We start from the raw sequence: 14,903 nt of genomic DNA, 5'->3' as shown, positions 1-14,903 counted from the left end.
ACACAGATCAAGCTGCAAGCATGAAGGTAAAAAAAGAACAGAGGTGTGAGTTCGACATTCAACACCAATCACCAAACAGTTCAGAAACTTTTAGCTTTCGAAAATGAAAACAATTAGCAGTGTGTAAGGGCTGTGTAATTTCCTGTTTGTCCGACGCTTCGTTTTCGTGTCACTGTCAAAATTATTGCTACCTTTTAACTTGCCGGACGTCTCTCTCTCTTCTGAAATCCGCCTCGGTGATCATAGTCCGGAATCTATTTCTTTCAAAAGTGTTGCACCAGGTTTATGTTGTCGACGTTTCTCTTTAAACCTAGTTGTTTTTTCATGGACGAGGACAGTTTTTCCAAAAAAAGGAATCTGAGGTTAAGTGGCTTTCGTCCACTGATGTCGCACCTTCGGATCGATTAGAAACGTGTCAATACTTACACTATGACTATACGTTTCATTGCAACTGCCCACAACACAACATCTAAAAACTCTCTCTCAATAAAAGAAAATAGACAAAAAATAAAAAAAAAAAAACGCCAACTGAAAAATGTACCGGTATATCGTTTAAAAGTATACTGAATGACTAGTGTTATTACGGCTCAGGGGTATGATTTCCTCTCACATTTTGGCATTTGGTGGCGCACTTTCGGCGAGAGTCGGAAATCCGGAAACAGTCAACCGTTTCAGGATAGGTGGGCGTGGCTACAACACGAGAAATATCCGAAATTTACTTGTATACGTGTAATCATTTTCAGCAAAAAAATCAATAACTGCCCATTTCAGTGGGACACAGATCTAAAATGGGAAACGTGAGGGTGGGCATTGCACAGGCACTTTAAGGATTAATCCAGATAACAGTATTCCAGCGAAATGTTTTATTTTAAATGCAGATCATGAAAGTAACAATATCAGCTGCTCTTGTTTTGGCCCCTTATGAAGTTGAACTGAAACAACTGCCAATCAATGAAATTGGAATGTTCATTTCTCTCACAGATCACACATAATAATTATATTCAAGTTAGGCTGTAGTCCCAATTAAAACACCAATTAACCTAAACATATGCAGTAGTTTCAGCTTATGTGGACCATATGTATGTGCTTTATTAGAAGCAAGTCATCTCTAGTTGAAGCACAAATTGTATTTTTTGTATATTGAATCATTAAAATATGAATTACTTTGACCATAAACACACCTCAGTCATTTACATAAATGCATTTGCTATCAATAAAGAGAAAAAAAGTTATGAATGATTGTGCTTTATAAATTTAAAAGCAAAGGAATATCTTGATCTTTTTCGTTGATGAAGCCCTAAATCGCTTAATTTTCACTTTCAGAATTAGAGTAAAAGTTCCTGACAGTTCATTTAAAAAAACAGTAGAGACATTTTCACTCTTAAAAAATTTCACAATTTTGACTGACTCGCTAAATTTGTGACAATTTGTTTATAGTATGAAAGGTGGTTCCTCTCATCATGTAAAACATTTCTTACATGTCTAAGTTTCTATTGTTAAAGACAAAAGAATGACAACATCACTTGCACAGTATCTTTCTAAGTATGTTACCTACATCATAATCCCGGTACTGTTCACCATGCATGTATTACAATTAGGAGGTTTTATTTATTAAAATCTAGGTGCACTCACCAACACGCATAAACTGTAACTACTGCCACATTAAATTCCTCTTTAAATTTAATATGCGTTACGTCCACTGTATGGTTTCATTGTTTGCACAAAATGAAATTGTTTGTACGTATATTCTTATGAGTAAACTCATTATTTTTTATAACTATAGTAAAAACTGAACCTAATTTTATAGTCTTTTATAAACTTACATGAAAGCAAACACATTATAATGTACATCTGCAATTTTCTTAAATAAGCTGTTTACACATGTAGCTAGTTTCAAATTTATAGAAACTTATTCTGAGAAAGGAAAAATCTATAGAACAGATCACATGACATTTTGTAATTACCAAATAAATTTCCATTTTTACAACCAAATTATAACAAAGCAGGAGATACTCAATCTCCTCTGCTTGGTGTTATGTAACGCATATAATATTAAAAATAAATTTTTCAATTATTTTATCACACTGTTGTTCATGCTTATATCAGGACAATATGGAGAAAAAACCTTGAACCGAATTTGTTTTGACCACATATATTTTATGACATGTTGTCCATAAAACTAGGGTGTGTCTAATATTCAGTGAGTGATCAGGTGTATTATGTGGCCACGGAATATATATATTTATTATTATAGATGAAAATAACGTTACAGAACACTAAGGTTAGTATGAGGTCAAGAATACAAAGGTGAATGTTAGTACCTTCACATCCAAGTCTACATCATCAAAATCCCAATCAGCATCATCCCAGCCATCTGTAATAAAAAAAGTATATAATAAAATATAACCAAAGAAAGCTTAGAAAGAACTCCTGTGTGCTGAGAGTATTAGAGACACAGTCAAAATTAATTCATAATTTATTGATGGAAAAACTAGTTATGCAAATCAGAAAATTAAAATTAACAGATTTGAGTGTAAAACTAATAAGGTCTGCACAATGTAACAGACCATCTATGTACCAAGTTTCATTGAAATGTGATCAGAACCAAAAAATTATGAACTATTATGCTAATTAGGGAATTAATATGAACAGATTTTAACACAAAACTAATCATATTTGTACATTGTCCTAGAGCATCTATGCACAAAGTTTCAATGAAATTTGATTATTAGTACTTGAGATATCAGTTTGAAAGTTGAAAATTGATTAATTATGCAAAATAGGTAATTAATATGCATAAATATATACCAACAACTAATTGGCTCTCTGCATAGTTTAGATTCATTTGAAGGTGATGATTAGTACTCAAGATATCAGTGAAAAAGCTGAAAATTAAATAATTATGCAAATTAGATTATTAATATGCACAATTATTTACCCCAAAACTAATCAGGTTTTTGCATAGTCCTAGAGGACCTATGTACAAAGTTTCATTGAAATGTGATTAGTTCGAAAATTAATTATGCAAATAAGGTGATTAATATGTACTGATATTACCCTAAAAACTACCTGGTTTGTGCAGTGTTCTATGACATCTAGGTACCAAGTTTCATTGAAATGTGATGATTAGTAGTTGAGTATCAGTGGAAAAGCCGAAAATTACTAATTATGCAAATTAGGTAATTAATATGCACATATTTTCACCCAAAACTAATTAAAACCTGGCATTAGTTCAGAGCATCTATGAACCAAGTTTCATCAAAATGCAATGAGTGGTTCAGTCATGGAACAGCTAAAAATTAGGTAATTATCATGCAAATTAGGTAATTATTATGCATGGATTTCTACCAAAACCTAATCAAATCTGCGCATTGGCCCTGAACATCTATGCTCCAAGTTCCAGAAAAAATACAATGTATGGTTCTTGAGATATCAGTGGAACAGATGGGACACACACATACACACATACAGACAAACTAACTGCAAAGACTCCCATTGTGTGCTTTGCACACAGGAGTCAAAAACTAAAGTACAGTAGTACTAGTACAAGTAGTTCACATCAGTTATCACATCACACATATTTATAGCATGCTTATAGCATCAAGTACTTTTAAAGCAATGAATGATTTCTGCAACATACATGTATCTTTGAATTGTTCTTTATATATTTTCAATAAATTGCCAGACTAAATAATAATACAAGAATGGTAATAAAAAACAAGGATTTCTCTTTTTACAGATGTTGTTCCACTACAGGTTCAATAGATACAATACATGATGAATTTTCATTAAAATGCCTAGCTGTGAAATGTCATGCATTAAAATATTAATAGTATGATCTTTCATAAATTTCATGAAATTATAACAAATATTGAAAAATTTCTTAATAATTTATTTAACTAATGATTTCAACTATTCTTTGCATCAAGCAGCAAAATGAGGACTTATTTTATAATAACTCCACTGCATTAACTTTTTCACTACCAGACTTTCTTACCCAAATTTGTCTGCACTATTTTCTCATAATCTTCAATATTTATCGAAATTAACACTAATTATGGAACCAACAGACTCAAAAAAGCTATTTTTGTCTCACTCTTCTGAAGAAAAGTGTAAGCACGACTATTTTGTGAATTCGTGATGAAAAAAGGATAAAGCCCTACATGACAGGAATAAAATATTGTGCAATAAAATTTACAATAAAATATGAGCTCTTGTGAAGTTTTGACATGACAACTTATCACTGAGCCTCAGTATTAAATACAAATTTTATAACTCATTAAATGTTAGGAATCAGATGTTTATACAATCTAAACAGCAGAGAAAAGTAATTAGTTAATAAAAGACATGCCTCAGAATGGTAAATTCATGAAATGACACACATTGTGATTTCTGAAAAAAACATTTACTTTTCCTGGCATTGAATTTTGTTATTTAATGTTTCGAGCGATTACACTTAGTTTTAAGTTCACAAACTTGGCAGGGAGGCAACAATGTATATTGTCATTTGAAACTCTCAAAACTTTAGGGTCAAGAATAACTGGTGCATTTCAGAATTTTTATTGGTAGACTAGTTTGGCAGCCATCTTGAATATTAGTTAAACAGGAAGTGGTCATTTTTAACACTTTCTGAAGGTCTAGGCATTCTAATGTTTTTAGTAGTATTATTGATATATGGGCTACCTATTTCACATTTGTCCCACAGGTTGATTCGTCCCAAGTGTTCCCAAGTGTTTGATCCCACAGTGTTCCCCACAAGGGGTTTTAGCAGGAAGTCGTGCGCCCTGCATAGGTAGTCGTGCACCCTGCATCGGTCAACAAGCGCCCTGCATTCACATTTCCCGCCCCGATCAAATACATTGCATTGTTAGTTGAGTATAATAAGTTTATGGAAATGTTAGCGGATATGTAACTTTTTCCGGCATGTTTTTTTTCCTTGAAAAACAGCAAAATATCACTTTAATATCATCAGAAGCACTGAACACATTGATGTGAAATTTGTTTTTTAGTAACAATGCACTGTAAAATACTTTATTTTAGCTGGAATTAATTTTTGATGAAAAGACATTTTGGTTGTTTTGTATGGAATTTATTTTTACTGATTTTTGACATGTTGAATGTAAAATATAGGAAAAAAAGTATATTCGCTGGATTTTATATTCACTGAATCATTCCCTCAGTGAAAATAGCGAAAATTAATTCCAAGAGAAAATAAAGTATTTTACAGTATAATGCAAATCTCTTTGTGATTGGTCACATGCTTTGTCTGCCATCTTTGATTTCTTCTAAACAGGAAGTAGTTTTTTTACAGATGTCATATTTATCCGATTATTTTGCCATGAACCTTTATAACCAAACTATTTTTGGACAGAAAATAAATTTGGATCAGTTCCTCGGGTGTGCTTTAACCAATCACTGGATATTTGGCATGTCGCATATATGGCCATGGATTCTTATGAGAAAAATAAAAAAAATTTTATCAGTCAAATGGTTTGGCCACCATCTTAGATTTTCGGCAAAAATGTGGCATTTATTTTGCATGAATGCTTCAACTGTTCAACTTGATATTATGTGTGTTGCATGGCCAAAGCTTTTTATGAAAAATAATGTTAATGGTTTGTCCGCTATCTTGTCTGCTCACACATTGGAGCATTTGTGTCTCATGAATGCTTTAACCAATCAACTTGCTGTTTTGCATGCAACATATATGACCGAAACATCTTCTGAGAAAAAAAATATGTATACCAGTGGGTAAATATTAAGGCATAATCTACTGTCAGCCTTCAAACTTTGACACAACAAAGCTGTTTTTAAATACTATATGCCATAGGAGGACATTATATTGATAAGGGACAAGATTTTACAAATGCACCTCATTTGACGCACAGATTTACACTCGAACCAAACCATTTTCTTGTCTTGGATGTGTTATTTTTTTCCTTTTCGGTTATTTCTGTCCATGATTGGATAGAAAAAGACGAACTACAAATACTCAAAAATTTTTTTGACTTCATTAAAAAATAAAATCGTTTTTCTGTAGGATGGAAACTTTTTGAGTTCAAAACCCCCCACCCCCAAACTAAAAGAAATAAGTTTTTTATCCGATATCGATCTTTTGACGTCGTCCCTAAGAGAAGTATACAATGTACATGTACTAGCATTTAGAGAAGGTAACAGTATTAATCATTGAGAAACCGGAAACACTCTAGCCCCTTGTAAATGCATTTGTATATGCTCTTCATGTCCTGAAGGGGGCATATACATATAGAATGGTAGTGAGGCATTACAGGGACAGGGTTAGGATAAGAGTTGTATGCGAGGGAGCCATAAGAAAGTCTTACCGAGAAACCCTTCTGATAATACCACGAAGTGTCAAAGTTGCCCCCCCTCCACACACACCAACCCCCAAGTTTAATTTCATATGGTATAACCATGCACTTGGCATGTGAAGATAAATTAACAAAGTATTAGAGACATTAAGATATGCGTACGAGAACGGAACAGGTCATACGACAGTTGTTCTGAACGTGATCAAGGTGACTGACTCATAGTTGATTTCCAAGAGCTTTTCTCGCTGTCAATTTTGATTAATTCTTACTGACATTGATAGAAGGTTTTATATTAGAGTGATTTTGTATATTTATGGTGAAATAAGAAATATTGGATGCATTTTAGCTGATATTTATACCTACTGAAAACAACACATCTGGTCAGCTCGTTATGTAAACAATGAAGACGACGCCGGGCTCACTTTCACTTTCTCGAAAAGGCGACCCTTACTAACCAGCTACTATAAGCTTAAATGGAACTAAATGAATTGTTCTTAAACATTTCAGAATGGCCATTCCCGCAAAGAGACATGTATTTAGATGGATGGTAATGCATGATATTGATCTGCTGAAAGAGGATTCGGCAAACAGGCCTGGGACCTCAGCAGAGTGGATGGAAATAGCGAGAGCTGTCAGATGTCTTGGAACTAACAACTAACTCAGATTCCGAACGTGAAATTACATAACAAATTGTATGGGATAGTTATATAATGGTTGCCCAATGAGAGACGGGTTGACATAGTTCTGTTTCAGTTACGTTCCCGTTGTTGGCGCTTGTACTTAATCGTTTTCTTACACCCGAGAACATAACGCAAAGTAAATTAGAACAACACGTTCCGTTCCCGTTACGTACGCAAATCTTAAACTCTCTAATGATTACCTGCGACAGCTGACTTGACTTCTTCATCTTCTTTCAACTGCGGAAATAGGTAGCTTCTAGTGGCTGGGATGTCTTCAATAAGTCCAAAATTTACAAGTGAACAGGACATGATACTTCGATGTATGGAGGAATCGAGATCGTCCACCGAATTACAGTTTTCTCTCCAAACTATGTAAATATGTTTGAAATATTACTTTACGTGTCCCATTGTCGTCCATATTGAATGCCTTCATTGCCCATGCGCAGACATCAACTCGCACTGTGTTGTGGGAAATCAGTGGGACTTTCAAATTTCGGACGATGAGTGAATTTTAGTTATGGATGTGAATGAACTTGAACTACATCCAAGAATATTGGATGCGATCAAAAGAGGTAAAATATAGAACGATCCAAAACGCATTTTTTGTAAACCAAAGTCGTGATCAGTTTTGGGGCAATGTGAAAGACCATTCTGGGACAACAGCTGATTTATTTACACTTTGTTGGCAAGCACCACTTATTACATGGAGGTATAAATAGATTATATCGCCATATTAGGAATCATCCATTGAAATCACGGGGGGGGGGCAGGAAATGCATTTTACGATATGTATACATGTAATGTAAAATTTAGGGAACTGCAATTGTTTGTTTGTTTTTTGAGTAATTTCAGAATCATTTATTTGTGAAAAATTGCAATTGAAACATGCAATATTTGTTATTCGCTTTTAAATTCATTTTTTTTTACAAGTTCAATAGTATTCTGACTTATAATACATTGTTTAAAAATATGGATTCTGAAGTGCAACGACATAAGTGTGAACGTGGTAGAAACCACCACAGTGCTTTTGTTTCAATTTTTATATTCAGCCAATTAGAGGCTTTCCCACTAATTACCCATGTATTTCAATGGTATACTCAGGCTGCAAGTTTGTGTTATATGTAGTGTTATATCTTGCTGTAAGTCTCTAGATTTCCAACAGGCTTTCTGTTAGTAATAAAATTATTGAGTTTATTGCAAGTCATTCTACTGTGGTGATTAATGCAGATTGGGGAAGAGATAATTTTGCATTCTAATTTTGGCTATTTTCCATAGTCACAACGTATCATCCCCCACAGTTATCATAACCATGCATTGTGATATTCCAAGTTCAGGCTCTTGCCAGCATATTGACTGGAATTACACTGATATTGTAAAATGTTTATTTTTACTATGTTTTAAGAATTCTATCATAGACCCCATATAATCTACTACAGTGTGACTGTTTCTACATGTGTTTTGTTCTCAGACTCTCATGTATTTTTTATTGAACTGGTTAGTGAAAATAAACGTGAATAGTTAATGCATTTACAGTAGCTTACATTCAGTGTTTTGGAGACAACATTTTGTCCTTCCTAAAAGATCTGCAAATTTGATGGCTCATACATTATCATTACAGTAATTTTTGTACACTACTGCACATTATTACTAGTAATTTAGTAATAGGTTGTTATTTTGTACCATTTTCCTGCAGCTAAATTGACAGTAGAAAAGACACTCTGCCTTTCAGCAGCAGATCTTTCGAGGTTAACAAAACTGTCGACCAGTGATGTTGGTTATTTACTCTACGAGGTATCTAAAAGTGTTCCAAGAATCCCCATGGCTATAGGTACAGTGGACTTTACATCATAGGCATGCATTTTCTGAAAACATTATTCATTATACAAACTGTTCCTTACATCTAAAGTATATATTTGTTTTTATGAATGGAGTTCTTTGTTCGGAAACAGTCCTACTGGTAGTATTCACATTAGTTCATCAAAAACAAATAAATGTGTTTCCAGTATCAACGTAATTTGACAAATAAGGCAATGACATCTGTATTTGTTTGACATGGATTAGGAGAGATGGAAACACAAAACAAACAAACAAACAAACAAACATTTTTTTCTAGGCCTCGTAGGGATCAAAGTTTCTGCTACATGTACCAGACATTCTTGTGTTCTTAGGTATAAGGGAATTTAAAGCCACCCAAGCTGCAACCTTTAGCTTTCAGCAAAATTATATCAATATAAATAATTTATGAGTGACTGATTTTAAATCTAGTGATCTATGATGTCATTAGGTCACTCACCTAATGTAGCTGTTGGGCAGCCATTTTTTTGCTTGAAAGTGTTTTTGAGGATAATGTCCAAGATCTTGTGTGTCTTGTGTGTCCATGCTCAGTATTATGAAATATGTAACACAGCTTCAAGAGACATAGTTTTGTGGTTCAAGCACATTTCAGGGATATTTTGGGGTAAAAAAAATAGGCATTTTTGCTCAGAAAAAGAATAAAACATTTTTTTTTTCAATGTTTATGTTTTGCATTGACCAATTTTGTTCAACAGGGAAAGTATACTCGTTTTTAAAGCACATTTTAGGGGTATTGTTTTTTGAAACTGACTTGTCTCAGTTGATTCATGCATTACTTTGTCTTAAAACGGGGGCTTGTTTAAATGTCTTGTTTAAATGTATTTTCATCTAGACCTCTGCAATAGCACAATAACCTGTATTCTACACTTATCACAATGATATAGGAAATTGTTTTGTTTTTCAAAATCTGCAAAAATACAAAAAGTTGTAGCTAATTCTCCTTTATTTTAAAAAGCTAAGCTGTCCCAGACTTACTTAATGGTTAGCCTACTGTTGCATTATTTCTCTTTAAACCATTTTGTTAAGTTTGTAACAATCTATCATTATTGTACACAGCTCTTGATATAAAAGAAGAGAGATGTCATGCATCTTTGAAGGTTCGTTATGTAAAGACAGGCTGTGAAGTTTTAGATGACTTCCTTAGAGGTGGAATCCTATCACAGGGAATCACAGAAATAGCTGGTGAAAGTGCTGCTGGAAAAACACAGTTATGTATGCAGTTATGTTTAACAGTACAATTACCCTGTCACATGGGTGGCTTAGCTGGAGGTACTATAAAATAATTTATTTTTACTAGCAATTAATTAATGCTTTAATTTTAATGCTTTTGAGCAATTTCACTGGGGTTTAAATTCACTAACTTAAAAAAAATGAGTTCTTTTGTTATTTTATGTTATTTTCACATGGATTTAATTTAGCATATTGTATTTACCGACGAAAGTAACAAAATTAAAAACCTGTGAATAAGCTGACAAGCTAACATATAAGCCATTCTGTCACAGAAATCATATTCATTGTTTAGAACTATCGGTACATATATAAATTTGAAAAAGGAATAATTTACATTTGGTGAAATCGCCATAATAATAAACCAATATTTGACCTTTGAACCCTCCAATGCTATAAGGTGGCAATATGTTTGTGATTCAAAATGCATGCAAGTTCATTATTTCATCAAATGAATACTCTTATGTGCAAGACCAGAATGTAATGCAAATATCAACATTAACTATCTAAAACAAATAGTGCCAAACAATAGGTTCAGTTATATTATCTCTTTGAACAGCGTTTAGTAAACAATGATGAAACTGTCTGTCACTCATGATTAATTAGATGAATATAGTGAATATCATTACAATGTCTTTTGTAAATTTTGTTTAATGAGTTGTCATTAGGACTAATTAGTATAACCAGATACATGTCGTAAACAATCTCAACTAACGTTTTCTTAGATCTATGCAATATTATATTAAATGCATTTGATGTTGACCATATATAATAACCAAAAAAATATAATAGTAGTAATAATTTTCTGTTTTTCATTTATGCTGTTGTTGTCTTTTAATATTGTTTTAATAAGCTTTAGCTGGTTGTATGCAATATTCAATATAGATTGTTTGAAATTTATCAAAAAATGTTTACAGCACATATTTTCTGATTTTGTCACAAAATAATGGCATTGACAGTTCACTGTTTACACACCATGCTATGGATAGGGTGATCCACTGATCTGTGCAGAAAAGTGTATTTGTTTGCATGTATGTTGATCACAACACTGCTAGTTTACAATTAAATATGTAATTTAATATGCTCCAAAATCTGCTGTCTTACCATATTGGTAGAACACTTTATGATCATGATAAATCTATGCAGGAGAGTTCTGTTATGTCACTTTACATTCTCTGTATATTCAACTTTTCAACAGTATACTGTAAAGGGGTTAATTATTCACTGGGTTTTAATTTAGCTTATTTCGCTGACTGGAAAATGCGCTAAATTAAACCCAGTGAATATGTAAAATTTAGCATAGAACACATTATCTAAATGATAAAATCGTGAATTTAAAACCTACTGAATATGCCTGAAATGGTAAATCAGCGAAATTTTAACCCAGTGAAAATTAGTCATTTTACAGTATGTATAAGGAGGTTTCAATTCTTGGTATGTTTTATACAATTTCTCAATGAGAGTAGCTTTTTCAGATTATATATAACCTGCAAAAAAAAAATTATTTTCAATGACCAAAAATAACCATTTTTATTTTTACACAATATCTTTACTTGTGTCTTTGTAACAATCTAATTATTATATACACATGTAATATTCACACTGAAATTTTGAAGTAATTTGTGTCAGTTATGGATGATTTTTTTATACAAATGTTTTGAATTCGTATTTTACCCACAATTCTTTGTGGGTAAATCAAAATGGTGGACAACGCATACTAATAAACAATATTTATAGAATGAGAGGTAATATAGAAAAACTGTAAATTGTATTCCCTTGCATTTGGAGGAGATCTTTTATTAGGTAGTAAAGGAAGTAAGGAAGTAAATTATCATCAACATCATAAGATGTACCGTTACAATTTGTTTTTTTGTTAGTCACTTTTGCCTATTTTCAGAATTTTCTTTTTTTTCATATTTTATTGATATCATGGGCAGTTTCAATATGATCTTTGGTTGGTAGGTGCTGTGTACATATGTACTGAAGACGTCTTTCCCAGTAAACGACTTCATCAGATGATAAAGTATTTCAATAGAAAGTTAGGACCTGAGTTAGAGATGCAATTGGCAGTGGGAGATCATATTTTTGTGGAACATGCTTCAGACCAGGTACAGTTGATAATATTTTACATTTTTTTTCTCAAAATATGACTATATTTGCTCTATTATCTCCAATAGAAGCTTATAAAAACCAAAAATTGCATTTGTTTTTTTCTGATATATTAAAATATTACTTATTTTGACCTTTGTGTGTCTCTGTAATTTATGTAAGCACATGTGCTACTAATAGAGCAAATATGGTACATCATATTATTACATAACTGGTTCATATCTCCAAACACCAACACACTGTTGTTGTTGTATAGCTGCCACGTACATGCATCCAGATGTGTGAACTTTATTTGGGGGTTATAGTGTGATCTGATTTTGCTGTCCTAATAACAAAAGAAACAGATGAGCAGCTTATTTTCCATTCAAATATATTTATTTATAATAGGAAAGCTTTCTTATTGACATTATTTTGTTTTTAGTGCAAATAATGTGATCAATTTTTACAGCCATACAGCGCAAAGATTCTGTTAATTCACACATGGGATTTGTGTAAAATGTGTTCTCCATTATTCAGCATGCTTGTGATTGAATATTTGGGAAATCATAACTGTACCTTGGATCTCTCTGCTTTATCAATGAATAAAATGCTTTATTACCAATCACAAAATCTGACAAACTCAATTCTCATAACGTATCTGTCATAGAATATTAATTCTTTGTTTAATAATTAAAATTCCTCTTTTTATAAAATAGCTCACTGTTATTTCACAATTTGTTTTTGTTAAGCAGGAAAGTTTATGGAAATGTATAAATCAGCGAGTCCCTGTACTGCTTGCTAGAGGAATGGTTAAATTCATTGTCATTGATTCCATTGCTGCGTTATTCAGAGGTGAATATGACTTCAGTGAAGCTGCCAAAAGAGCTCACCATCTCAGATCATTTGGGGATCAGTTACGTAAATTAAATCAGCAATACAATGCTCCTGTAGTGTGTGTTAATCAGGTATGTCATGGTCAATGTTTTCTCTAGTGATATTATCTGACAGTGTTGACTCACCTAATAACTATGATGAAAAAAGAAGTAGCATTTTACAGTTCTAATTCAGGATTCCACAGCGAGTGTATTTAACCTGTTCCTCTGTCCATCTGCTTGTTTGTCTGTTTGCCCATGCATGCATATTAAGTGGCTCAATTTATCATTACCTGTGTTTCTATGGATTTCAGGCTAACATAAATTACAAACTGAATTAATCATATTACAGTTACATGAAGTACTTTATAAAAGATGCATATCTGATTTGTTATTGACATGCTCTCAGTGACACTTAAAACGAAATTACTATTTGTCATATCAGAGATATCCAATCAATGAATCATAATTTTTGTACATAACAAGTGATTAGATCAGCCAAGATTCAACACTACATATGTACACAACAAAATTGTGAAAAACATTTTTATTAAAATTTGGTTACTTTCACTTTCAGTATGTTAGAAAATGCTTTTTTTCCATTTTGATGTGTTAAAAACCTAAAAATCATTTTTTTCATTTTAATGTTGAAAATAATTTTTTTACCATTTTATGTTTTTTTTATTTTAATCACAATCATTTTTCTTAATTTTCATAATACAATTTTCAGAACAGAATAATCACTAAATAATAGCAATTTGTGACCCATCAAAAACAGATTTTAATTAATTCCTAATACTAGTTAATTATTTGGAAAATTGGCCTTGTATGTTTTTATTCATATTTGCATATATTATACGTATTATTGTTGCATGGTTACATTGTTCCTACTTATTTATATGGTTTTGATTTCCTTTTATTGTGCAGTCATGTAATAATGGTTGATGTCATGGATACATGCAATTGTCTCGATGACATTTAGAGAGAATGTAGTACCTTGGTGTCTCTGATAATTATGAGTAATGGATTTCTTTTTCCTTATAGGTCAGTGCTAATATGAAAGGTGACAGTGAATATGGACGCTATGAATTTATCCCAGCTTTGGGACTTTCATGGTCTAATTTAGTAACTTGCAGATTATTACTCTCTCGAACCAGTATGACAATAGACATTAATGATCCAGACACAGGAAACAATGCTGTTGCTAAAGTTCGAACAATGGAGGCAATGTTTGCACCACATTTACCCAGAGATTTGTGCTATTATGTCGTTGATGCCAAGGGAGTCCATGGACTCAGGTGACGACAATATGAACAATATGGTGCATTTATTCCACAGTTCTGCTCCATAACTCACATAAGTCTTTTACTTATGAGAATCCATCAAAGTGTCACAATTATGTTATTGAATATTACACTAAGGATTGACCACCTTAATCTTTTATTGAATTTTACTGGTACATCTACATCAAGCAGACAAAGTTGTTGCTAAAACAAGCAGTTGTATTACATAACATGCATTGGTATGTTCATGTTTGTTATATATTTTATTTTCATATTCAAATTTTCATATTCCTAACCCTGGAATCCAGTTGATTAATGTAGTCGCTCTAATCCAAGTAAATTTGGATTTCTGTGGTCTGTGACAAACTGCCTATTAAGTAGAATGTATCTATTGTAGAATGTATTGCATTGGTACCAGAGACATATGCCAAGTATACAGTCATGCTTGATCAGATATGTAATTGCATTGTAGTTATAATTACTTGTTTGTATTCCATATGTTTTTATATCGTATTCTTTGTATATTATCATTAGAATTTGAATTACTAAAGTTGTATACTTTTGAGGTAA

The 14,903-nt window shown here is 32.4% G+C and overlaps 2 protein-coding genes across 2 annotated transcripts in view; one reads left to right on the top strand and one right to left on the bottom strand.

The window, feature by feature from the left end:
- Nucleotides 1-7,422, bottom strand: part of LOC100369714 (rab3 GTPase-activating protein non-catalytic subunit-like) — a 55,700-nt gene extending 48,278 nt beyond the window's left edge. Inside the window, exons 1-2 of the mRNA XM_085495162.1 lie at nt 7,210-7,422; nt 2,322-2,374 (exon numbers count right to left, since the gene is read on the bottom strand). Of these exons, the coding sequence (XP_085351288.1) occupies nt 2,322-2,374; nt 7,210-7,318 (162 nt within the window). The 5' untranslated portion in view covers nt 7,319-7,422. The remainder of the gene's footprint in view (nt 1-2,321; nt 2,375-7,209) is intronic.
- A 53-nt stretch (nt 7,423-7,475) lies between these two features.
- On the top strand, nt 7,476-14,408 carry LOC100368320 (DNA repair protein XRCC3-like). The gene is made up of 6 exons (XM_078007417.2): nt 7,476-7,581; nt 8,703-8,837; nt 9,920-10,132; nt 12,053-12,198; nt 12,931-13,143; nt 14,095-14,408. Exons 1-6 carry the CDS (start codon nt 7,527-7,529, stop codon nt 14,350-14,352), a joined length of 1,020 nt encoding a protein of 339 aa, XP_077863543.2. The 5' UTR covers nt 7,476-7,526; the 3' UTR covers nt 14,353-14,408.
- The last annotated feature ends 495 nt before the right edge of the window (nt 14,409-14,903 follow it).

Source organism: Saccoglossus kowalevskii, chromosome 2 (assembly GCF_978046115.1).
Source record: "Saccoglossus kowalevskii chromosome 2, keSacKowa6.1, whole genome shotgun sequence".
Classification (NCBI taxonomy): Eukaryota; Metazoa; Hemichordata; class Enteropneusta; family Harrimaniidae; genus Saccoglossus; species Saccoglossus kowalevskii.
This window is presented reverse-complemented; position numbering and strand designations above follow the sequence as displayed.

Coding starts and splice junctions, on each gene's coding strand:
- LOC100368320 (XM_078007417.2), top strand. CDS start 7,527: ATGGATGTGAATGAACTTGAACTACATCCAAGAATATTGGATGCGATC. Junction 10,133..12,052: donor CATGGGTGGCTTAGCTGGAG/GTACTATAAAAT, acceptor TTTGGTTGGTAG/GTGCTGTGTACATATGTACT. Junction 12,199..12,930: donor TGGAACATGCTTCAGACCAG/GTACAGTTGATA, acceptor TTTGTTAAGCAG/GAAAGTTTATGGAAATGTAT.